This window comes from Numenius arquata, chromosome W (genome assembly GCF_964106895.1).
Source record: "Numenius arquata chromosome W, bNumArq3.hap1.1, whole genome shotgun sequence".
Lineage (NCBI taxonomy): Eukaryota > Metazoa > Chordata > Aves > Charadriiformes > Scolopacidae > Numenius > Numenius arquata.
The window spans coordinates 13547503-13571216 of NC_133615.1; the positions used below are offsets into that span (position 1 = coordinate 13547503).

Genomic DNA, 23714 nt, shown 5'->3' on the forward strand with positions numbered 1-23714 from the left:
TAAGACAACAAGCCCTGAAAGAGGGGGAGCTGGAGGTTGCTAGAACAATAGTGGCTCCGGTGATTTATCAGGGCCGGGGGGTGCAATGGGAAGCCCTATCTTTTCCGGTTATTAAGGAACTGCACCGTACCGTCACCGAGCACGGGATTTCTTCCCCCTATTTTGTGAGTCTGTTGTCTTCTGTGTTCGACACATATGTTATGACTCCTCATGATCTAAAGTCTCTAGCGCAGCTGCTATTGACTCCGACTCAATACTCGCTATGGGAGTCACACTGGAGAAGGGGACTTCAGGCACTTCTCCTTACATATGCGGGTCATAATAACACTGCATTGGCTGCGCTGACCATAGAGCACCTTACCGGTACAGGTCAGCACTCAGATCCGGCAGCTCAAGCTCGGGACTGCCCCCGAGAGGCTCTCGCGGCAGTCGGCGAAGAAGCGAAAAAGGCTTTCCTTAAGGTCCCCGACTCACAGAAACCGCAGAAAGCCTTTACCACTATCACTCAGGGACCCCAGGAGCCTTACATGCAGTTTATTGATAGACTGAAGCAGGCTTTGGAACGTCAAATAGACAACACGGAAGCTCGGGAAATACTGTTGCTAAAGCTGGCTGTTGAAAATGCTAATGCTGATTGTAAAAAGCTATTGAAATCTCTTTCTAATCCGAATCCCACATTGACTGAAATGGTGGAAGCTTGTAATAGAATTGGCACTGTAGATCATAAATTTGAGGCTATGGCTGCCGCCTTTGCGGCCATGAAAGGTCCATCAGGCGTGGGGAATTGTTATGGTTGTGGTAAGCCTGGACATTTGAAAAAGAACTGCCTGGTCACAAAGGGAGGGGCATATAGCCTCTGTTAAACCCTTTGTGTTACCCGTTCCTATGATTCTGTGGGGGCGTGATGTGCTATCACAGTGGGGAATGTCCATTCGGACCCATATTTAGACAGGGCCATTGAAGTGCACAACACCCTAAAATTGACATGGAAAACCGATACCCCTATTTGGGTAGATCAATGGCCCCTACCACTGGAAAAGCTTCGCGCCCTCCAAGAGTTAGTTATGGAACAGTTAATGAAGGGGAATATTGTGCCTCCCACTAGTCCCTGGAATTCACCTGTTTTTGTTATTAAGAAACAAACTGGCAAGTGGCGCTTGCTCCACGACCTCAGGAAAATTAATGACGCTATGGAAGACATGGGAGCCCTCCAACCAGGACTCCCGTCCCCCACTATGATTCCTCGACATTGGCATTTGACTGTTATTGATCTCAAGGACTGCTTTTTTAATATCCCATTGCACTCAAATGATGCTCCTAAGTTTGCTTTTTCAGTTCCAAGCGTCAACATGCAAGCCCCGTTGCAGAGATACCAGTGGGTTGTGCTGCCACAAGGAATGAAGAACAGCCCTACAATCTGTCAGTGGTATGTAGCTAAAGTACTTAGTCCTGTTAGGACCGCAATGTCCGATGTCTTATTGTACCATTACATGGATGACATCCTAGTGGCTGCACAACATCACGAGGTCATGGAGGAAGCTGTAGCCCTTGTCACAACTGCTGTTAACTCAGCAGGCCTCTGTATTGCGCCAGAGAAGGTTCAAAAGATACCCCCATGGAAATATTTAGGTTGGTGCATCAGGGTCCAGACTATAGTTCCTCAACCTTTACAGATACAGGTAGACATAAAAAACTTGCATGATGTACAGAAATTGTTGGGAACAATCAATTGGGTCCGACCGCTGTTGGGAATTTCTAATGCGGACTTAGGTCCTTTATTCGAACTGCTTAAAGGAGATACTGACTTGCGTTCCCACCGCAGTCTTGGCCCTAAGGCCATTGAGTCTTTGCAAAAGGTTGCTACAGCAATCACTCTCAGACAAGTACACCGGTGGGCTCCCGAATTACCTTTTTATCTAATTATTTTAAACCCCGCTCGACAGCCTCATGCACTAATATTTCAATGGGACCCTCAGAAATCAGACCCACTGCTGATTATCGAATGGGTTTTCTTGCCGAATCAATCTACAAAAACCATTTCAACGCAGCATGAGATGTTTGCTTTTTTGATAATTAAAGCCAGGCAACGCTTGTTAACGTTATCAGGAGTAGACTTTGCTTGTATTTGCTTACCTGTGACGAACATGTATTTACAATGGCTTTATCAGCAGTCAGACACCTTTATTATGGCATTGGCAGACTATACGGGTCAACTCACATCCCACCCACCTTCGCATAAGCTGTTTAATGTTGACTTCTGCTTGATGCCCAGGCCGAAAAGGAGCGATCAGCCATTACAAGCCCTTACTGTATTTACGGACGGGTCTGGAAAATCGCACAAATCAGTCATCTTATGGTGGGATGACCAGCATGGACGATGGGACTCAGACATAGAGACCGTTCCTGGTTCTCCCCAGATAGTGGAGCTGACTGCGGTTGTTCGAGTTTTTCGAAGGTGGTCCACACCGCTTAACCTCATCACTGATTCAGCCTATGTTGCAGGGATTGTTGAGCGAGCTGAAGCATCTGTATTACGTAATGTCTCACATTCTGACCTATTTGCTTTATTACAGGAACTTATCTTTCTCTTGGACTCTCGCCCTCACCCCTATTTTGTTATGCATGTCAGGTCACACACTTCTCTACCTGGTTTTATTGCAGAAGGGAACCGACGAGCTGATTTGCTGACGTTACCAGTACAGGTATTGCCGGATCGCGTAGCACAGGCTAAACTCAGCCATTCTTTTTTTCACCAGAATGCTGGAGGTCTCAAAAGGCAGTTTGGGCTTACCTCCCAACAAGCATCTAACATTATCGCAGTATGTCCTGACTGCCAAAGGCATTCTTTCCCGTCGATAGCAGGAGGGGTTAATCCCAGAGGGCTGCAGAGCTTACAGCTATGGCAAACGGACGTTACGCATTATCCGGAGTTTGGTAAATTGAAATATGTCCATTCCTCTATTGACACCTTTTCAGGCGCTTTGTTTGCTTCTTGCCACACAGGAGAGAAGGTGCGTGACGTCCGCAAACATTTGATGCGTGCTTTTGCCACCTTGGGCATACCCTCTCAAATAAAAACGGACAATGGCCCTGCATATGTCTCCACTGCAACGAAAGCATTTCTTGACTCCTGGGGTGTGACCCACATTACCGGCATTCCTCATTCCCCTACAGGTCAATCCCTGATTGAACGCTCTCACCAATCTTTGAAGCGTTTGTTACAACAACAAAAAGGGGAGTAGGAACTGCTATTCCTGAGGAACGTCTACAGAAAGCTTTGTATGTTTTTAATTTTTTGAATTGTTCTTTAATAGATAACAATCCTCCAATAGTTCGACATTTTAATGCAAACGCTTCACTTGAGGTACGAATTAAAGCCCCGGTTTTGGTTCGTGATCCAGAAACAGGTAAGATCATGGGACCATATCCTCTTGTTACATGGGGAAGAGGTTATGCTTGTGTCTCCACAGAAAAAGGTCCCAGGTGGATTCCAGCGAAGAACGTACGACCCTTCCGTGAATCCCTACCACAATCATCCAGTGATGACTCTGATCATCTCTTTGATCAACAAACTCCTGAACCCTTTGGGACCGTGAACGACTGAGACACTGACAACTAAGACACTGAGGGAGCCTCGGAGCACCTGGATAGGACCAGACTTTGACTCTTGTTACTTTGAAAGAACTTGAGACCATGATTGAGTGTCTGGTTTTGATAACAATAGGTATGAGACCCTTACCTCTTTGAGGCAGTCTTTCCCCCCCCCCTCTTCCTAAAGTAAATGTGTAGGTCACATTGGCAAATTTGACCGGACAAGACACTTTGTGTCTTGCTACTGCCTCTCTTTTGTTACCTGGAGTTGCTGCTGGGAAAGCATTAGCGACTTTAGATAAGCTTGGCTGCTGGCTTGCTAAACAGACTAATGCTACTAGTAATGCATTGTCTGGCCTTTTATTAAATGTTGATAGTGTTCACCATGTTACATTGCAAAATAGAGCTATTATAGGATTTTTTGCTTTTAGCGCAAGGCCATGGCTGTGAAGATTTTGAAGGCATGTGTTGTGTGAATCTCTCCGACCACTCGGAATCGATCCATGCCAACATTCAACAGCTTTTGGGATTGGTTAGATAAACTTTTTGAAGGATGGGGTCTATCGGGATGGTTAAGAAGTTTGGTAAAGACAATTGTATATGCTTTAGCCGTTTTTATTCTTTTGTTGCTTTTTTGCCTTGTCTGTTACAATGTTTGCAAAGGATAATAGCACGCTCGATGAAGAAGGTTCTTTTAGTACAACAGGAAGGGGGAGATGTGGGACGAGGCCTGAAGAGCAGAACCCCGAGTGCTGCTCAGTTGGCAAGCCGGGACATGTTGGAACTTGTAGGCCATAAACTGAGGGTGGTCCTGACCATAAAGGGTTAGACAAGAACCTGAAAACAGGTACTTGACAAATGTTGCCACACTGAGATGGACAGCATTGAGATGGGCAAGATTCCTGGCGCCAGCCTAAAAAAAGGCCTTAAGGACTGAGTCGTTAAGTCCTCAAGATAAGCTATGGTTGTTGGTATGATAATATATCACTGACCAATCAGATGCAGCCGTGCGAGCAGTGTGTGTTCAAAAAGACCAATCAGTTTAAAACACGCAGCCAAAGTAAGCATATATAAAGAAATGATGTTATACAATAAATGAACATTTTGCTTGCATCAAGCTGTGTCCCGTCTCTCAATCGCCGCAATATGGAGGTTGGAAAAGGTAGGGCAGGTGTTGGAATTTTGAAATATTTTCCAAATCCACAAAAACTAGAACTTAATATGTCCATCAAATTGTGTCCTATCACTCTGGGAGCTACTAAAACTATGTTAAAGACAGGCTTTCTAGTATTGGAATTGAAGGCTGGTCTGGGGTTGTGAAAAAGGATGGTAGTTAAAAGTTGAATAAAGGTCACAACAACAGAATATAAAATGCAATATATCAATGCCTTGAAATGATAGAATATTAGGTTCTTATAAGCAAGGGAAGTATGCTACTGTTTTTATTTGTTGTAAATGTCTTTTATTTCTTCTGTATATGACAGAACTATTCAAATACTATTTTCAGGATTATTGGCATAAAAATTTACTAGTGTCTAGTATACTTTTATCCCCCACATTTTAATTTCCAGCTGAAGATGGAGAAGATACTTCTCCCCCTCATGGAAATTATTACATTTTTCCCCTTATGAACAAAAGACATCTCTTCTAGGAAGAGAATGCAAGGGTATAATAAAAATGTGCATTATCGACTAAAACCAAAGGTAGCAAAAACAAATAAAACGTGCAGAATGTAAAAAAAAAAAAATAATTATCTGCCCTACAGAACACATAAGAGATGGCTGTGTTCGTCGCGGCCGTTTGGTGTAAAAGACCGTCAGCTCCCCTCCCCTCATCCCCTCCCCGACGGCTGAGGGCCTGGCAGGGGCGGCCTTCGAGCACCGGGCTTGGTCGGGGACAGCGTCCCGGGTGTTCCTGGCCCCACCAGCCGCTCACTCCCGGCGCGCAGCGGCGCAGAAGAAGAGTAGGAGAGGCAGCGCGAAAGGCAGTCCGCCATATTTCTGCCTCACCACGCCCGCGGAGCCAAGCCATTGAAAAACCCAGCGAGCTGGGCTCACGGTGTGTGTGCGCCCCAGTTTCTGCCTGCCTTTTCTACCCGTCACCCCTCTCTTTTTCTTACTGTCGGAGCAGGAACGAGCCGTGACAGCTCTTCAACAGCAACTCTCCCCGCGAGAGGGGCGAGCGACCATGCCTAGAAGAAAGGTTCACCGTAAGGAAGCTCTCCCGCCAGGCACATGCTGAGTTTGCCGAGCGGCGGGCTTGCCCACTTTCAGAGGACCCGAACTCTCGCTTTTGGACAGAGGGAGCGACAGGAAAGTGTGTGTGAGGGGGGGAGGGATTAGCGGCCATTAGCATTTCCGTGGGGGGTGGTTACTTCGGAGGGCGGCGGGGGTGTAATTTGCAAGGGATACTCGGGGACCGCGTTGGTTGTAGGGGGAGGAGGCGGAGACGGAGGTAGTGGTGAGGGAAGGAGGGAGTGGGGTGTCTATGCTGAGCAGCTTGGCTCGCCTAGATAGTACTGCTGCCGCCGCGGCTGCTTTGGTGGATGTTTTCATGTTGCTTGGTGCATAATTTAGAGGAGAGGAGGAGTTGGAAGAGGCGACTATTAGAGGCAGGGAACGGGGGATCTGTGCTGCCGCGGGGGGCCTCTCCTTTGCTCGCGTGTGGCATCGAGGCAGCTCCTTGCGCCCGCCCTGCAGTGCCCGGGTGGGGGCTCCCGGGCAGAGAGCGTCTCTATCCCCGGAGCTGGTGCTCTGGTGGGGCGGGTGTGTGCGCGCGCGTTTTTAGGGTTGGGGGGTGGGGGTTGTGTCTGAACCAGTTAGGAAGAATGACTTTGGAGTCCATCATGGCGTGCTGCCTGAGCGAGGAAGCCAAGGAAGCCCGGCGGATCAACGACGAGATCGAGCGGCAGCTACGCCGGGACAAGCGGGACGCCCGTCGGGAACTGAAGCTGCTGCTGTTGGGTGAGTGCGGGCCGCCGTCGGCACACGCGCCTTAAGTGCCGCTGGGGGTGCAGCCCACACATCGCCGCCCTGGGCTCCCTCCGGCTGGCCCCACCGGCGCGTTACGTGGTGCTGTCGGTTCGGTTTCCCCCGGGCGCTCGCCACCTTCGCCGCGGGGCGGCTGTCGCGATGGCGGCGGTGATCCGCTCGTCGTTTCTCCGCCGCTGCGTTGTGTTTGTGCGCCCGTGTGCAAGCTTCGCCGAGGCGCTTGTAGTTGGGTAAATAACTGGTTCCTATGGGTGGGTTTGGGTTCCCTATGGTAGGGAACCTGGTCTTTCAAAATGGAGAGGGAAAGGATAGCTGGTGAGTGAGGGGTTTTTGGGGGAATATCGGCGATGATGGGTGTAGGAGAGTGATGGTAAGGAAGCAGATTAATGAAAAAAAACTCGTAGGGGGGGATTTCTTTGCAGATTGATGGTGACAGGCTTTAATATCTGCATTGTTCTGTGAGCCTTGGAAAGGTGGTTGGGTCACCGGTTGCATTTTTTTTATTGTGATTTTTATTTAATGAGGCAAACTGGGGTTAAGGGGCTTATGCTCAGATTGTAAACTAATTTTTAAAGCAAAAGGGGAAAGAAAACATAAAGACCCAGGTGCACCCATGAAGTTGAAGAGTAACCTTAAGTATGCTGGAGGATAACAGGATCTTTAATACCTTTAGAATCCACCTACTCTTCAGGAAATAAAATCTATTGTATCCTTTCTCTTTAATTAAAACAAAGGTTGTTATTTTGGAGCCACAAGTGTGCAAAGACAATGTTTGTTTAATAGGAATTTGGCTAGTGTTAAATAAGCCTTTTGAATTAAAATACATTTGTCTATATTTTATGTGCTCTACTACATTGTGTAGTTCTTGTGGTAATACAGCTTTTGCCTTAGACTAGCAGGCCTTGAAATATGTCTGCACCAGTGTTTGATGTGTGGATGAATGGGAATGCTCCAAGTGGATGTGGTGTGTTTATGCCAAAGATTTTTGTCTTGGGTCATGTATGTGAAAGTAATGACTTATATTGGAGGAATAAACTGCCTTTTCAATAAGGTAAGGAGAGTTGAAAGGAAGTCAGAATTTATTTTGATGCTTACTTACAAATGTGTGATTTCCTACTTCAAATAATACAGTTGATCTTCTGTATATGGATAAAGGTATTGAGATCCTTAACTAATGTGGAAAAAGGAGGGGTGGAGACAGATACAATGCTACCAGTAATAATGTTCTGTCTCATTTTGGCCTAATTTTAGGTTGATGGAAGTGTGTGCAGTGGCTATTTCAAGATCCAAAACCAAGATAAAAGAGAGGACAGATAACTTGCATTTGTTTGATTTTTATGGATGTTTAAGTATAATTGCTTAATTATATACATTTGCTACAGGAGAGGCAGTTGACATTTGACTTGTTCTCAGGTCCAAATTGTTTCTATGTTTCTTGGCTTTCTTGCAGTAACGCTGGAGGTTTCTCCTAGGTTTTTAAAAATGAATGAAGCTTATTGAATGATACTAATATATACCACCCAGAGAAGGAATTCAGAGATTTGGTTCTACAATCAGTAGTACAGAACTTGTATTGTTTTATAAGATCCGCCCACTGGTAAAGTTAAGTGTATGGAAAGGTAATGGTAGATTAGGGCCTAATTGTGGCGTTACTTTAGACCAAATGAAATAAGATGTTTTCAGAGCAAATAGATAAGAAGCCATCACTTAGAAAGCTTTGGACAAAACTCACCGATTGCCTTTATGAAGGCAATTCTGCATATATCAGTATAAACCATGCTTCTGAAAATGTAAGCATGATGTACAAGAAACCAAGGGACGTAAGTGTTCTGCTTCATATTTAATAGCACATCTATGTTTGAGTAGAAACCGGTGCAGAAATTATTATTGTGTACACATTTTTTGTATTGTACTTTGTCAGCCTCAGTCATATATTTGATTGAAAGTGTGCATGTGCAGCTGTTTAACAGTTAATGATCTCATCTTGTAAAACACAGTCGTGAGCCACTGCTGAAGTCACGGGGTTGGATAGAGATTCAGGTTTCAATTTATATGTATTAGAAAAAAAAAAGGTAAAAAAGCCCCCACAACAAAACTTTCTAAAAAGTTGTTTTAACTAGTGGGTTTCTCTTAGGTATCCGACTGTTTCTTTCGGTCATTCCCACTGCTTACCCAGCATAGTCATTTGTTCAGTTCTTAAGCTTGTGTTATTTGTTTAGGCCATTCATATGGTTAAGATGGACAAAACCATTTTAAAAATAGGAAAATAATAATTACAGTGGTGAGACTGGGAACATAAATGTCTGAAATTGCTTAAAGTAATCCATTTTTTTAATTGAGTTGACCTCTACTGTCCCATTACATATCTTTGTCCCTCAAAACTTAAAGTAGCAGTATTACTTAACTTTATCTTATGTAAATGTTAGACAACCTTTTTTCAAAAGTGCCAACTTCTCAATCCCACTTTGAAAAGTGGTGTTGGACTTAGAAGCCTAAACAGGATAAAGGCTTTTAAATATGGGACAAAGGTATATCCTCTTGATCATAAGGAGAGAACACAGCTTAAGCTGAGCTGTGTTAATTGACCATGTGTGCTCATTGAACTTGTTGCAAGGGCAAAGTAAAAGGTATTAACTCAAAAGGTTTTAAGGAACAAATGAGCATATCTGTGCCACTTTTTTTCTTGTTTAAAAAATTAGATGTACATACAAATGCACATATGTAGCAAATATAAAGAAAAAATTCTGGGTCAGAAAAAAGTATTTTCTCCTTAACTTGTAGAAATTACAGTGCTTCCTTGCAAAGTGAAATATTTCCCTCCTAACTGTGAAGGTTACTGTGTGACACGCTATGCTGTGTACACCCTTCTTGTGTATTAATAATGATATCTTTTTACTTTTCATGGGATCATGAGTTTAAAACGTTGAAAGTAATTTCTGGAAAATTTTTTTTTTTTGCATGGTAAAATTATTTTAAATTATTAGTTTAAAAAAATAAACCCTCTCTATGATTAAACATTAAAATACCACTTTTAGCTGCTGCATTGAACATCATTGTTCTGATCTAATCTATTCTAAAAATTAAGCAAAGTATCTTTTATTTTTGTAATTCTAAAAAGTGAGAACTAGCACATTCACTGAAGTATATTACAAAGACAATAGTAATAGTTCAGCTAGCACAACTTGGCTGTAATGTTTAAGGTACTTTGAAACAAATTTGATCTTCCACTGAATTTGGTTTTCATCTCCTGTATTTTTCAAATTCTTCTGAATTTCATTACTACTGAACATCTTATAAAAACTTATGATTGTTCTTCAGAGCATAAAGTTGTTAATATCCATCTGTTGTTTGCTGATGTAAAAACATTCATTGTTATAGTATGAAAAAGAGGTGGTTTTAGTGTTTTATATTGGTATGTATCAAACCATGTACAGCATTCTGCATGCTTGTGTTCTAAGCATGTATGTACGTATTTAGTGTTAAGTAGTAAGAGCCATGTGCTCTAGCTTTCTACGTATATCATTTTGACTGTTATCGGTGGAAGTTTTGCCTGGTCTCGGAAAGCAATGTTTGGGCCTAAATGTTAGATTGTTGCCATAAAAGTTCACTACTGGACGTACTATGCCTGTATGCTGTATATACTTACATTATACATTATTTTCTCATCAGGAAAGTATCGTGAGTATCTAAGAAAATAATTAGCAATATCTTGCTAGCTATGTCTATATATATCAATCAGCTTTGGCAAAATTAAGTATTGGAGGGCTTGACAGTGTGTTTGCTATTTTGTATCATGCTTGCAGGCATTATGATGTGCTAAACATGGCTCTTAGGGCAAAGGTGTTCTTTTTGTCTAAAATAGCAGATGAGTCAACGAAGCAAGGTGTCAAATATGAGTATCCTTTCATTATCTATATGTTACCAAAGGAAACAGGTGGGAGGTAAACCATTTGAATTTAGCATGAATTGCAACTAGTCTTAAATGGAAGACTCTTTTGTTCTCTGAACCTACTGCATATATATATATGTGAGGTTTTTGTTTGTTTGTTTGTTTTATACATGTGTTAGCTGAATGAAAGATTCACATGCAGAACTCGGTGAATTAGCAAAGATTTAGACTTAAAAAAAAAAAATCTTGAAGAGGAAGCGGCCCATCAAGCCAACAACAAATCTTTCTTCCCTGCTATAATCTGAAATACCTATGCAAATAGACAGTCTCCTCTACTTTTATATAAGTAGGTAAACTGTGTGTTTTATGTACACAATTTAAAAATGCTCATATTGGATAGTATATTCTAATTAGCTAATTCTTTGCTCTTTATTAAAGCAGAAAATTATTTAGAAAGAACATTGCAACCTCTTCTTATTATCTTGTATTGATCCATAGAAACATAGAATTGTCTAGTTTGGAAGGGACGTTTAAGATCATTGAGGCCAACCATCAGCCTAACACTGACAAAACCACCACTAAACCATGTCCCTCAGCACCATGTCTGCCCAGCTTTTAAATACCTCCAGGGATGGTGACTCAACCACTTCACTGGGCAGCCTGTTCCAGTGTTTAGACACCCTTTCGGTGTAAAAAATTTTTCCTAATATCCATCCTAAACCTTCCCTGGTGCAACTTGAGGCCATTTCCTCGTCCTGTTGCCTGTGACTTGGGAGAAGAGACCGACCCCCACCTCTCTACATACTCCTTTCAGGGAGTTGTAGAGAGCGATAAGGTCTCCCCTCAGCCTCCTTTTCTCCAGGCTAAACAACCCCAGCTCCCTCAGTCTTTCCTCATAAGGCTTACTCTCCAGACCCCTCACCAGCTTTGTTGCCCTTCTCTGGACCCGCTCCAGCACCTCAATGTCTTTTTTGTGGTAAGGGGCCCAAAACTGGACACAGTACTCGAGGTGAGGTCTCACCAGTGCCGAGTACAGGGGGACGATCACCTCCCGAGTCCTACTCACCATGCTGTTCCTGATACAGGCCAAGATACTTCTTGGCCACCTGGGCATACTGCTGGCTCATGTTCAGCTGACAGTTGACCAACACCCCCAGGTCCTTTTCTGCCAGGCAGCTCTCCAGCCACTCTTCCCCAAGCCTGTAGCACTGCATGGGGTTGTTGTGACCCAAGTGCAGGACCTGACACTTGGCCTTGTTGAACCTCATCCCATTGTCCTCAGCCCATCGATCCAGCCTGTCCAGATCCCTCTGCAAAGCCTTTCTACCCTCCAGTAGGTCGACACTCCCACCCAACTTGGTGTTGTCTGCAAACTTACTGAGGGTGCACTCAATCCCCTCGTACAGATCATTGATGAAGATGTTAAAGAGAACAGGCCCCGATACCGAGCCCTGGGGGACACCACTCGTGACCGGCCGCCAACTGGATTTAACTCCATTCACCACCACTCTCTGGGCCTGGCCCTCCAGCCAGTTTTTTTACCCAGTGAAGAGTACTGATGTTTCTCCAGGAGAATGCTGTGGGAAATGGTGTCAAAAACGGTTTTCACTATTTATACTTGCACTGAACACTTATATACTGTTATAACCTACCTAAAATTATTTATTTACAATTAGAAAACAAACAAATACTTAATATATATCTTGATGATGTGTGTTGAAACTAGATTGGTAAGTATCTTACTTTGGAGAAGCTGTTTCTAAGGTTATCTAATTTGAGTCTGGATGGCAAACACTGATAGATTCTATTATATACATTATATACATCCATATATAAAAATAACTGATTTTGAGCAAAACATGAATCATCATCTTGATATTGATGCGATATCATGATTTCACATCTGCTGGAAAAGAGCGTTTTTTTTTTTTTAATGCATGATAAAGAAATATTTTATTTTCGGCTCTTACAAAGGATTTTCTTGTGGGTGGTGGTTGTTTGGGTTTTTTTGCTTAGATTTTCCTTCTTTAGAAGTTATCTGCAGTAGATAACGGTCAAAGAATTCTGACTACCTTAATTTTTCTCTTATGACAAAAATCCAAGGGACCCCAAATTTTTACTTCCAGTTAAAAACAATATTGAATTCATACAGGATGGAAACATATATGCTGAACAGAGGACTCTTTTGAGAAGGGACTTTTGGGTATATATTGTAATGTTAAGAAATAATTCTGTGTTTTTAGCTACTTGAAATTAATTTTTTTTGGTGTATAAAGGCAATGGCAATTTCATAAGGGACAACATTTCTTTTGAAGTAATAAGTCTCTGCAAAATTGATCCCAGGAAGCTGTCGAAATAGCATTATAAGGTAGATGTGTGTTTCTTGCTCTACTGAATGGAGTAACATTCAGGAAAGATGTCTTCTCATACTATGAACAGCTGTTGCCAATGAAATTATGGGAAGTTTTTCAGCATTCACCTTTTATTTGCTCTACTTATTTAAAATGTCTGACTAGACAAGAATCAAGAGCAAGAAAACAATATCAAAACTGAGGAAGGGCTTGAATGTAGGAAATACTATGAAGCCGTATATACAGTGTTCTTAAGATCAAAGTAGTAAGCGTGCAGCAAGCTTTAAGTATTGTGTTAACCCTGTGCAAAGAAATGAGATAGACTCATGCCTTTCAGTATTTATGTAGGTGATACTACAGTTTGGAAAGTTTTAAAAGCTACTGTGGAAGTTCTAGGAACTACATAAATGTGGGGGGTTTTGTTTGTTTTTTTCCAAGCTAAATTTAAGAATATAATAGAATAGTTCAGTGGGAAGGGACCTACAAGGATCATCTAGTCCAACTACCTGATGAATTCAGGGCTGACCAAAAGTTAAAGCATGTTGTTAAGGGCATTGTCCAAATGCCTCTGAAACACCGACAGGCTTAGGGCATTGACCTCCTCTCTAAGAAGCCTGTGCCAGTGTTTGACCACCCTCTTGGTAAATAAATGTTTCCTTATGTCAAGTCTGAATCTCCTTTCATGCAGCTTTTAACCATTCCCACACATCCTATTACTGGATCCCAGGGAGAAGAGCCCAGCACCTCCCTCTCCACCGCCCCTCCTCAGGAAGCTGTAGAGAGCAATGAGGTCGCCCCTCAGCCTCCTTTTCTCCAAACTAGACAAGCCCAGAGTCCTCAGCCGCTTCTCATAGGACATGCCCTCCAGCCCTTCCACCAGCTTTGTTGCCCTCCTCTGGACGCATTCGAGTACCTTCACATCCTTCTTAAATTGTGGGGCCCAGAACGGCACAAGGTGAAGCTGCACCAATGCTGAATACAGCAGGATAATCTCTTTTGAGCGGCTGGTTATGCTGTGTTAATGCACCCCAGGATGCAGTTTGCCCTCTTGGCTGCCAGGGCACACTGCTGGCTCCTATTGAGCCTGCTGTCAACCAACATCCCCAGCAGGGCTGTTCTCCAGCCAGTTCTCTCCCAATTTATTCTTGTGAGAGTATTTTGACTCTGAATGTTAATTCTCTTGCTCACGTTGGAGAATGTTGGATAAGAATGCCTGAAACTATTTCAACCCATGTTTCTGGGTAAGTGGGAGTTGGCCAGAAAGTCAGACAGGTTTCTGTAGGAGCAAATGTTAACTTATAATGCCAGAAAAACTCAAATGTGTAAAAGTTGAGAAACATGCCATCATTCCTTGTACTTTTAGGAAAGTATCAGGCTTGGGAAACTGAGGATCAAATATGGGACCTGTTGGTTTTGCTGTGTTGGTTTTTTTACTTTGATACCAGAGTAAACTATACTCCGTAAACGAAGCACTATGCGTGCCGCTTCATCTCATAGACCAGGGCAATACTAGCCATAAAAATTAAATGCTTGTACTGGGTCTGGCTGGGATGGAGTTAATTTTCCCCATAGCAGCCTGTAAGGTTCTGTGTTTTGGATTTGTGACTAAAACAGTGTTGATATCACCAATTTTTTGGCTATTGCTGAGCAGTGCTTTCACAGTGACAAGATTTTTTTTTTTTTTTTTTTTCTTTCTTTCTTTCTTCTTCCCCCCCCCCCCCCCTCCAAGTGAATAAGCTAGTGGGAGGTAGGGAGGGAACACAGACGATGTCATGCTCAGCAATAAAAGCTCTGGGAAAGAAGGAGGAAGGGGGGGAAATGTTTGTGGTTATGGCATTTATCTTCCCAAATAACTGTTGTACGTGCTGAGGCCCTGCTTTCTGGGAAGTGGCTAGACATCTGCCTGCTGATGGGAAGTAGTGAATTAATTCCTCTTTTTGCTTTGCTTACACATGTGGCTTTTGCTTCACCTATTAAACTGTCTTTATCTTGATCCATAAGTTTTCAGCTTTTGCTCTTCTGATTCTTTTCCTCATCCTGCTGTAGGGATAGTGAGCAAGTGACCGAGTGGGGGTTTAGCTGCTGGCCGAGGTCAACCCACCACAGTGCTGAAACAAAGGAATGGCTTATGCATCTTCAGCAGGTTCTGAGGGGGAGGGGAGAGAGTGAATGTGAATGCTTGAGGGTTAATCTTCTGCAGTGGGAAGTAGTTGAACTTGTGGCCTGCTATTTAAAGGTGTTGAGCATTCACCTGCCCTTTGGCTTTTAGAGGGTTGATGTGGGTGTATGAATTCACCTGTATAAAAGCTTTTGTGACATATATGAGCCTATAAGAGAAAATACGACTCTGATTTTATTTTATTTTTCCTTCAAATAGGAAATGTATGACCAAGACCATTAATTTTAGGGCAAAAAATGCAGTTTTGAGCTAAAAAAACCCTTAGAGATGGAGGTATTTTGTAATGTACTTCTTGGTATATTATAAAAAATAACTTTCCCCTGTAAAACATTGTCCCTGTTCTTAACTTGGATTTGTCCAAGATTTGGTTCTAGTCACTTGTTATATCTTGCTTATTTTGGCCTCTGATATTAGATATCTGACCTGTGGACACTTAGAAACTGAGACCATTGTGAAGCTAAATGAATTAATTTCCTAATGCTAATTTAGGTTGAATTTTTGAATCCTTGAATCGTTCTTTAAGTTCTCTTTTTAATCCTTTCCAATATCACTTCCGAATTACAGGCAATGAGAAATGACCACTGAGGTGTATATATTCTTTACTACAAGTACAGAAGTGAAATTTCTCTTCTGCTAGTTGAGATTCCACTGTTGAGATTTGTACAAGGAATACAATAGCCTTTTTAGTCATGGCATCAAACTAGTCATGTTTGGATGACTATCTACCATAACTAAAATATTCTTCAAAATAATTTTCAGGGTGGGTTCATTCATCATTTGCAACCTGGTTTCTCTATTCCTGTATAGCTAACCTTACATTTAGCTGTATTCAGAAGTACAGTCTCTGTTCCTGGTTTACAGGTTATCCAATTACTTCACGTCATCATATCCTTCTTAATTTACCAGTTCACAGCTTTTGTGTCACTTACAGGTATTGTCAGTAATAACTTTAGATTTTTCTTCTGTCTTGTGGGTAAAGTTACTTAAGTTTCTTATCAGAATGGGTGTATCACTGGAATCCTATTAGAAATAGAGCTGTCTGAGGACTTTATCTTATGTAATTTAATACTGCTTAAACAACTCCAATATGTGCTGTGTTTGTTTGTTGTATGACACCAAATCAGTTGCTCAGCAGAAGTCTAGTTCTTCAAAACTGCTGCATTTATAAACCAAACCATTAGAACTGTTGTAACTGCATAACTCTTGGTATGCAATCTCTCCCTCATCCCATTCCCATCCTTGGGTTTGTTTTTTATTTTTTTATGACAGTTCAAGACTTATAAAGCAGGAGGGCTTCTCTGTCAGTTCTTCTAAAACTCTTTGATAAGAGGTGTCTTGACCTGCTGAGTAACAATGTTCTAACTTTAGTAACTGCTCTGTAACATTTTCAGAAACTGCTGTAGTGGAAACTCTTTCATTGTCACTTTAAATATGGTCTGTGTTTCCCTAAAAACAAAACAGAAATATTTAAAAACTACATGTGGATTTTCCCTGTTAATATGAAAAGTCATATCCATTTAGTAAAGGACTGATGCTGTTTTAACAGTCGTTGACAAAGGTCCCACTAAGGACAATCAATGAAATTCTCAACAAGAACAGCAGGATGTGTATCTGGAGTGTAAGTCAAAGCCTCAGTTCAGAGCCATAGTTTCCAGGTAGAAAATGTATTCTCATCACATACCTAATGAGTGGATAGTATGTGTATTGCTCTATCATCTTCTGCCTCACGTTCAGGGGTCTGCAAGTTTGGGTCTTCAAATTCACAACAGACTATTGCTGTACTGCCAAATCTGATTGGTTAAGGAACTTTGGAAGCTCAAATATAATGCTAAATAGATATGTTAAAGATACTTTTGAAAAAGCTGATTTGTTAATTAATATCCACACATTCCTTACATAATCTTTGGTCAAATTAAGTAAGAAATAATAAATGGAATAGATCAATAAAATAATAGCTGGTATTTGTTGCTCCTGGCTTTGTAGCAATGACATTGAGAAGGGTTCAGTTAATTTTTGCTTGCTTTTTTTTTTTTTTTTTTTTTTTTGATCCTGGTTGGTAAGTATTAAATATCCTTCTCAGGCCTATGAAAAACTTTTACTATATAAAGGGCAAACTTCTACTTTACAAAGCAGTATCCTAACTAAAATCAACGAACGCACTTTGTGTGGATGTGTCAGAATTTTATCAACTTTTATGAAATAAATATGCTATGATCAGAGTTTAATTGACTGGAACAAAGTTTAATGGTAGAGAAATTGAAGATATTCCAAATTAATTCTTGCTTTCACTCTGCTTTCTTTTTGGATGGTAACAGCTCAGTAGTATTTATAATAAAAGGGAATAGTTATTTAGCGCTTTACATGTTTAGTGTGTTGTACATCCACTAGCTAATCAGTCTATCACCTTGGTGAGGCAGGTAAGTAGGTAATTATTATCCCGGTGATTGTAGGTGGGGGAATGGAGCCCAAAGGCTTATGTCTGCATTAGCAAGTAGCATGGACAGGAGAGAATGGGTCTGTAGAGCAAAACAGTACGTGTTGAGATCCTGATTTCCATGTTCCAGGATTGGGTGTTTTTTTTGCTTCAGACCAGGTCTAGCTTGATCTCAGGGACTAAATGCCAGTTTGTGGCTAGAATGCATTAAGTGTGGTCTTGGAGTACGTCTTTCAGGATGTACTTAGTTTCTATTTGCCTCCTTAATTTCATTCTAAAGGAATCCAGTTCCTCACATAGGGATTCTTAGCTGCTAATGAATAGTATATGCATAGTAAGCAGGGACATTCAGGAGACTCACTTCAAAAGTTTGCTCCTGAACCTAACCTAGGTCCAGAGGGATATGCTGGACAGTGATTTCAAGTGGGAGTTTTGCCATGCCTGCAGACTGAGAAAGCCAAGTATTCATTTATGGTTGGACTTGATCTTAAAGGTCTTTTCCAACCTAAACAATTCTATGATTCTATGATTTTTGGAGCTGCTAAGCACAGCTCAATTGGCAAAAGGCATATGTCTGCTAGACATCTCTAAATAGCATTTTATATACACAGAATAAAAACTTGGCCCTAGTGATTGAATACTACTTTGCACAGAAGTGGTAGAACTGGCATTTTACCTCAGGAACTTTTCCTTCCCTGTTAGTGCTGGGTGATAATGAAATATTAATCCTTTAAATAGATTGATTTAGATTTAGAAACATCTCTTAATTACTTCTGATTCTCATGAAGAACGTGAGCTGCTTATTCTCTTTTTTTTTTTTTCTGTATATCAGTGTCAGTAATAACGTAAAAACCATTAGTGTGTTAGGTGAAAACACTTTGAATGTTTTGTACTCTTCATGGTATTTCTGTATTTTAAATTGTCTAAGCCGACATTGACGGTGTTTCACTTGTCCATTGCCTTGCTTTCCATGTTAGACTGTAGAAAGTTTATACGGTAACCTAATTAATTGACTAGGGAAGTTTTTATTCTTTGATTAGGCAATGTAAAAACTATTCAGTTATTTGTCTCTGACTAAATTACCAGTCTCTTTTTTGTTTGATTTGACTTCCTTTCAGGTAATAGTTATAACTATCATCAATTCACATCACTGAATTCAAGGGAAGCATCAGTGAAGTAGGAGATGATGAGAATTAATTAAACCCACCTGGACAAGTTCCTGTGCAACCTACTCTAGGTGGACCTGCTTTGGCAGGGGGGTTGGACTAGGTGATCTCCGGAGGTCCCTTCCAACCCCATGTGATTCTGTGATTCTGTAATTAATGTTTGTTCTTAAAAATAAGAAAGCAAGCTGGGAAAACTGCAGACAAAAATTTCAGGCTGTCTTTTTGTCAGGAAGAAACAAAAGACAGCTCCCCTCCTGCTTCTCTTTGCATGTGCAGGTATATTCACACAGACTTTAAATTAACTTTGACCTGTGTAGCTGCTCAACAGTATTCTTAGAATGAGAGGTTTGAAGTTGGTTTTCCCATGTATTGGTTCTAAGTCTATCAAAATGACCTGACTTTTGAATTTTTTCTACACTTAAACTGGGCCGGGTGTCTTTAACTTGATTTAAACTTATCTTTTACATGTTTCTCAGAAGTGCTTTACAAAGGTTATTGGTCACCAATAAAAGTGGAAAAGGAACAACTTAAGTTAATAAAGAGATGGGAAGCTTTTGGTCAGATAGATGATAGAATAGGTTTAGAATGTTGGAGAAGCGTGTCTCAGAATATATTCCAGACTAATAATAAGGGGAAAATAAATCTTACTCAGCTGAGCTTGTAAGGGGGTGGACTATTACACTCTAATATTTTAAGAGTCAACTATTTCCCTAACAGCAGCTGAGAGAGAGGAGTGAGAAAATGTGAGAAACAATCCTGCAGACACCAAGTTCACTGAAGGAGGAGGTATAGGAGGTGTTCCAGGTGCCAGAGCATCCCATGGATCCCAGATTCCCCTGCATCCCATGGTGAAGCAGGCTGTCCCCCTGCAGCGCATGGAAGACAACAGTGGAGCAGATATACACCTGCTGTAGTGTGGGGTCCTCCATAGGCTGTATCCTGTGGGAGGGACCCCATGCAGGAGCAGGGGAACAGTGTGAGGAAGGAGCAGCAGAGAGGAAGTGTTATGAACTGACTGCAATCCATATTCCCCTGGGCTGCTCGGGGAGGGAAGAGGAGGATGTAGAAGAGTTAGGAGTGAAGTTGAGCCTGGGAAGAAGGGAGGGGTGGGAGTGAAGTGTTTTTTAGCTTTCTTCTTATTTCTCACTATCCTACTCCTACTGTTGTTACAATTAATTGGCAATAAATTAAATTAATATCCACAGAATCTTCATGGTTGGAAGGGAGCTTTGAGATAGAGTCCAACCATATATACATACAAAAAAAAACCAAACCAAAACAAAAAAACCCCACAAACAATCAAACAAAAAAACCCCCACACCCAACCCAACAATCTCGGGCACTAGAGCATGCCCTGAAGTGCCACATCTACACGTTTCTTAAATACCTCCAGGGATGGTGACTCCACCACCTCCCTGGACAGGCCGTTCCAGTGCCTGACCACCCTCTCAGTAAAGTAACTCTTCCTAATATCCAATCTAAACCTCCCCTGCCACAACTTCAGACCATTTCCTCTGGTCCTGTCATTATTCACTTGGGAGAAGAGGCCAACACCCACCTCTCTACAACCTCCTTTCAGGTAGTTGTAGAGGGCAATGAGGTTCCCCCTCAGCCTCCTCTTCTCCAAACTAAACATGCCCAGTTCCCTCAGCCTCTCCTCGTATGACTTGTTCCCTAGACCCCTCACCAGCTTGGTAGCTCCCCTCTGGACACGCTCCAGCACTTCAATGTCCTTCTTGTAGCGAGGGGCCCAGAACTGAACACAGTACTCGAGGTGAGGCCTCACCAGTGCCGAGTACAGAGGCACAATCACTTCCCTACTCCTGCTAGCCACGCTATTCCTGATACAAGCCAGGATGCCATTGGCCACCTGGGCACGCTGCTGGCTCATGTTCAGCCGGCTGTCCACCAGCACCCCACCAGCACCCCCAGGTCCTTTTCTGCTGGGCAGCTTTCCAGCCACTCTTCCCTGAGCCTGTAGCGTTGCCTGGGGTTGTTGTGACCAAAATGCAGGACCCAGCACTTGGCCCTATTAAACCTCATCCCATTGGCCTTGGTCCATTGATCCAGCCTGTTTAGATCCCTCTGTAGAGCCTTCCTACCCTCAAGCAGATCAACGCTCCCACCTAGTTTGGTGTCATCTGCAAACTTACTGAGGGGGCACTCAATCCCCTCATCCAGATCATTGATAAAGATATTAAACAAGACTGGCCCCAAAACCGAGCCCTGAGGGACACCACTGGTGACCGGCTGCCAACTGGATTTCACCCCATTTCACTGAATTTCACTGAATTTTTAGAGTTGGAAGGGACCATAAAGATCATCTAGTCCAACTCCCCTGCTGAAGCAGGATTGCCCAGAGCATGTCAGAGCATGTTACTCAGGATTGCATCCAGGTGGGTCTTGAAAATCTCCAAAGAAGGGGACTCCACAACCTCCCTGGGCAGCATGTTCCAGGGCTCTGTCACCCTCACCATAAAGAAGTTTCTTCTCATAATTGAGTGTAACCTCCTATGTTCCAGCTTGTGCCCGTTGCCCCTCGTCCTGTCACTGGCAACCACTGAAAAGAGTCTGGCTCCCTCCTCCTTCAACCCACCCTTGAGATACTTATAAGCATTGATAAGGTCTCCCCTCAGCCTTCTCTTCTCCAGGCTACAGAGTCCCAGCTCTCTCAGCCTTTCTTCATAAGGGAGATGCTCCAATCCTTGAATCATCAGACCACGTGGAGAGCGGCAGCGGTGAGTGCTGCGGATTTAAATTTGATTTAGATCGAGACGGAGAGGGGGCTTCCCGGAGACGGAGAAGCCGAAGGAGAGCGGAGAGACCCGAAACGAGTTGGGAATCTTGCGAGGGAGCCGAGAGGCTGATGTGGCTGGGGGCGGGCCGGGCAAGCCGCGGCAAATTTAAAAGCGGCTACAGCCGCAGCAGGTTCAGAGCGTGTGCTGGGTGCACGTGAGCGCAAGGGCGAGTACATTAGCGCACAGGCGCACGTGCGCAGAGCGTGTGGGGCTCGTGCACAGGACAAAGAGGGAGAGTCTGAGGGCGAATGGTCCATTCAGGCTCAGGAGAGGAAATGGCAACGAAACGCCCTAAACCCCATTAATCACAACTCTCTGGGCACAGCCATCCAGCCATTTTTTTTACCCAGTGAAGAGTACACTTGCCTATGCCGTGATTCGCCAGCTTCTCCAGGAGAATGCTGTGGGGGATGGTGTCAAAGGCCTTACCAAAGTCCAGGTGGGCAATGTCCACAGCCTTCCCCGCATCAAGAAGGCATCAAGTGCGTTTGCCCATGACAGTAACTGGTAAGTGATCTCCCTGTCCGTATCTCGACCCATAAACTTTTTGTCGTATTTTCTCTTCCTGTTCTGTTGATGGAGGGGGAGTGATAGAATGGCTTGGTGGGCACCGATGGCCAGCCAAGGCTAACCAACCACAGGCATTTGTGGTGCCCAAAGTGGGGCTATCAAGGGATTAGAGATAAGGATAGTAATTGGGAGAGGTAACGGGTAAAACATGGACTGAACATTGCTAGAGAGTGGTACAATTGTAGGAATTTTTGTTCTTGTAACTGTGATGAAGGAATGAGGAGTGGAGTGTGTTTAATTGTCCACCTTTGTCAATGCTGCGATGATATTTTGACTTTGGTGTGGGGAATTCTTTTTGTTGATCTAAGTGAAGTTTGTGAAGACTGCATGATGAATGTAATTTCCTTGTCCTTATTTCAACCCATGAGCTTTTCTGTTGTATTTTTCACCCCTGTCCAGTTGAGGAGGGGAGGGATAGAGCAGCTTGGTTGGCACCTGGTGGCCAGCCAAGGTCAACCCACCACAGGAACTAATCTGAGAAGTGAGAAGTCACATATAGCTGGCTTAGTCACACCAGGCTCAACCACACTGGGCTGAAATCTGTTCACATTCAGGTAAATGGGTGTTTCGCCAATAAATTGGAAATGAATAGGATCAGGACCTGTACATATAATTTCATGATATCTTGCAAAGAACTGTTTCTCAAATAGAAATTAAAAAGCGTTAGAACAGGTTAATAATAAACTTGTAACAGTAGAGTTGCATTAGGCTAAATATAGGGAATTAGTGGAAAAATTAAATGTTCTGCTCTTTTCACTTAACAGTCTAGTTTAATATAGTGGTTACTAGAAAATTAGAGTGAACTCTAAATAAATTTGAATTTTTTAGTATGCTATAACAAAGATGAAGTCACTTTTCAGGACAGCATTTAAACATGTTTAATCTTATTAACTACTGAGTCCAGTAGAATTTTGTGAAAGAAGGCTGATAAATTAATTTACAAAGCTTGGTATTTGTACATAACTAAGTTACACATGCAAAAAAACATTAATGTGGAGCAGCTGATATGTGGTAACTGTTCACACCATGGACTTTCCCTTCCCATTTAAAAAAACTATTTAGATACTTGGGTTACTAAGTGATGTGCAGAAAATTTTCTAAAGCATCAAATGCTTTTTATTCTTTATATTTAAAGAATGCCTCTGAAATGATTAAAACCCCTTGCAATATATTTTCTTTATCTCTAAGTTATCTACTCTTATTCACATTAATAAAGCCATAGCTTGCAGTAATCTTTTGGGACTACTTAAAGAGTAAGGATGTGAAAATAAAATCCTTAATAAGGTTTCTATGATGAACTTTTCCTGAGGTCATTATTGCTTTCCTTAATTTATTTTTCCAAGCTGTTCTGTAACTTAATTTTTTGAAGACGTGTGACTGTATATTTGCTGTATAACTGAAATCAGCAAAATTGATAATGGGAGATCATGAAGTGGTTTATTATTATTATTGAAAATGGTCTGAAGCTCTCGTCTGTTCACTTACGTGGTTGAAAGATCTTCAGGAGGAGATTGAACAGCTGGGTGTGGGTTTGCATGAAGGAGCTGTGTCTGAATGGCACACACAGTCAGTGGAGGTGACACTTCATTCTTTGGTGGTGAATGGGGATCTCTAAAAAGTAAATTCTGCAAAATGATATCCAAAGCCGTATGGGGAGTCTGTTTATCAGAAATCATGAAGTTAGTGGAAGGAGTAGTGTTTATATTAATATTTTTCCTTGTGTTGAAAAATCATAGTTTTCAAGGG

The 23714-nt window shown here is 42.3% G+C and overlaps 1 protein-coding gene across 1 annotated transcript in view; it reads left to right on the forward strand.

Moving 5' to 3' along the window:
• The first annotated feature begins 6417 nt into the window (after window positions 1-6417).
• The window catches only part of LOC141476693 (guanine nucleotide-binding protein G(q) subunit alpha-like), a 191633-nt gene continuing 174336 nt past the window's right edge, over window positions 6418-23714 (forward strand). Inside the window, exon 1 of the mRNA XM_074165503.1 lies at window positions 6418-6554. Within this exon, the coding sequence (XP_074021604.1) occupies window positions 6419-6554 (136 nt within the window). The 5' untranslated portion in view covers window position 6418. The remainder of the gene's footprint in view (window positions 6555-23714) is intronic.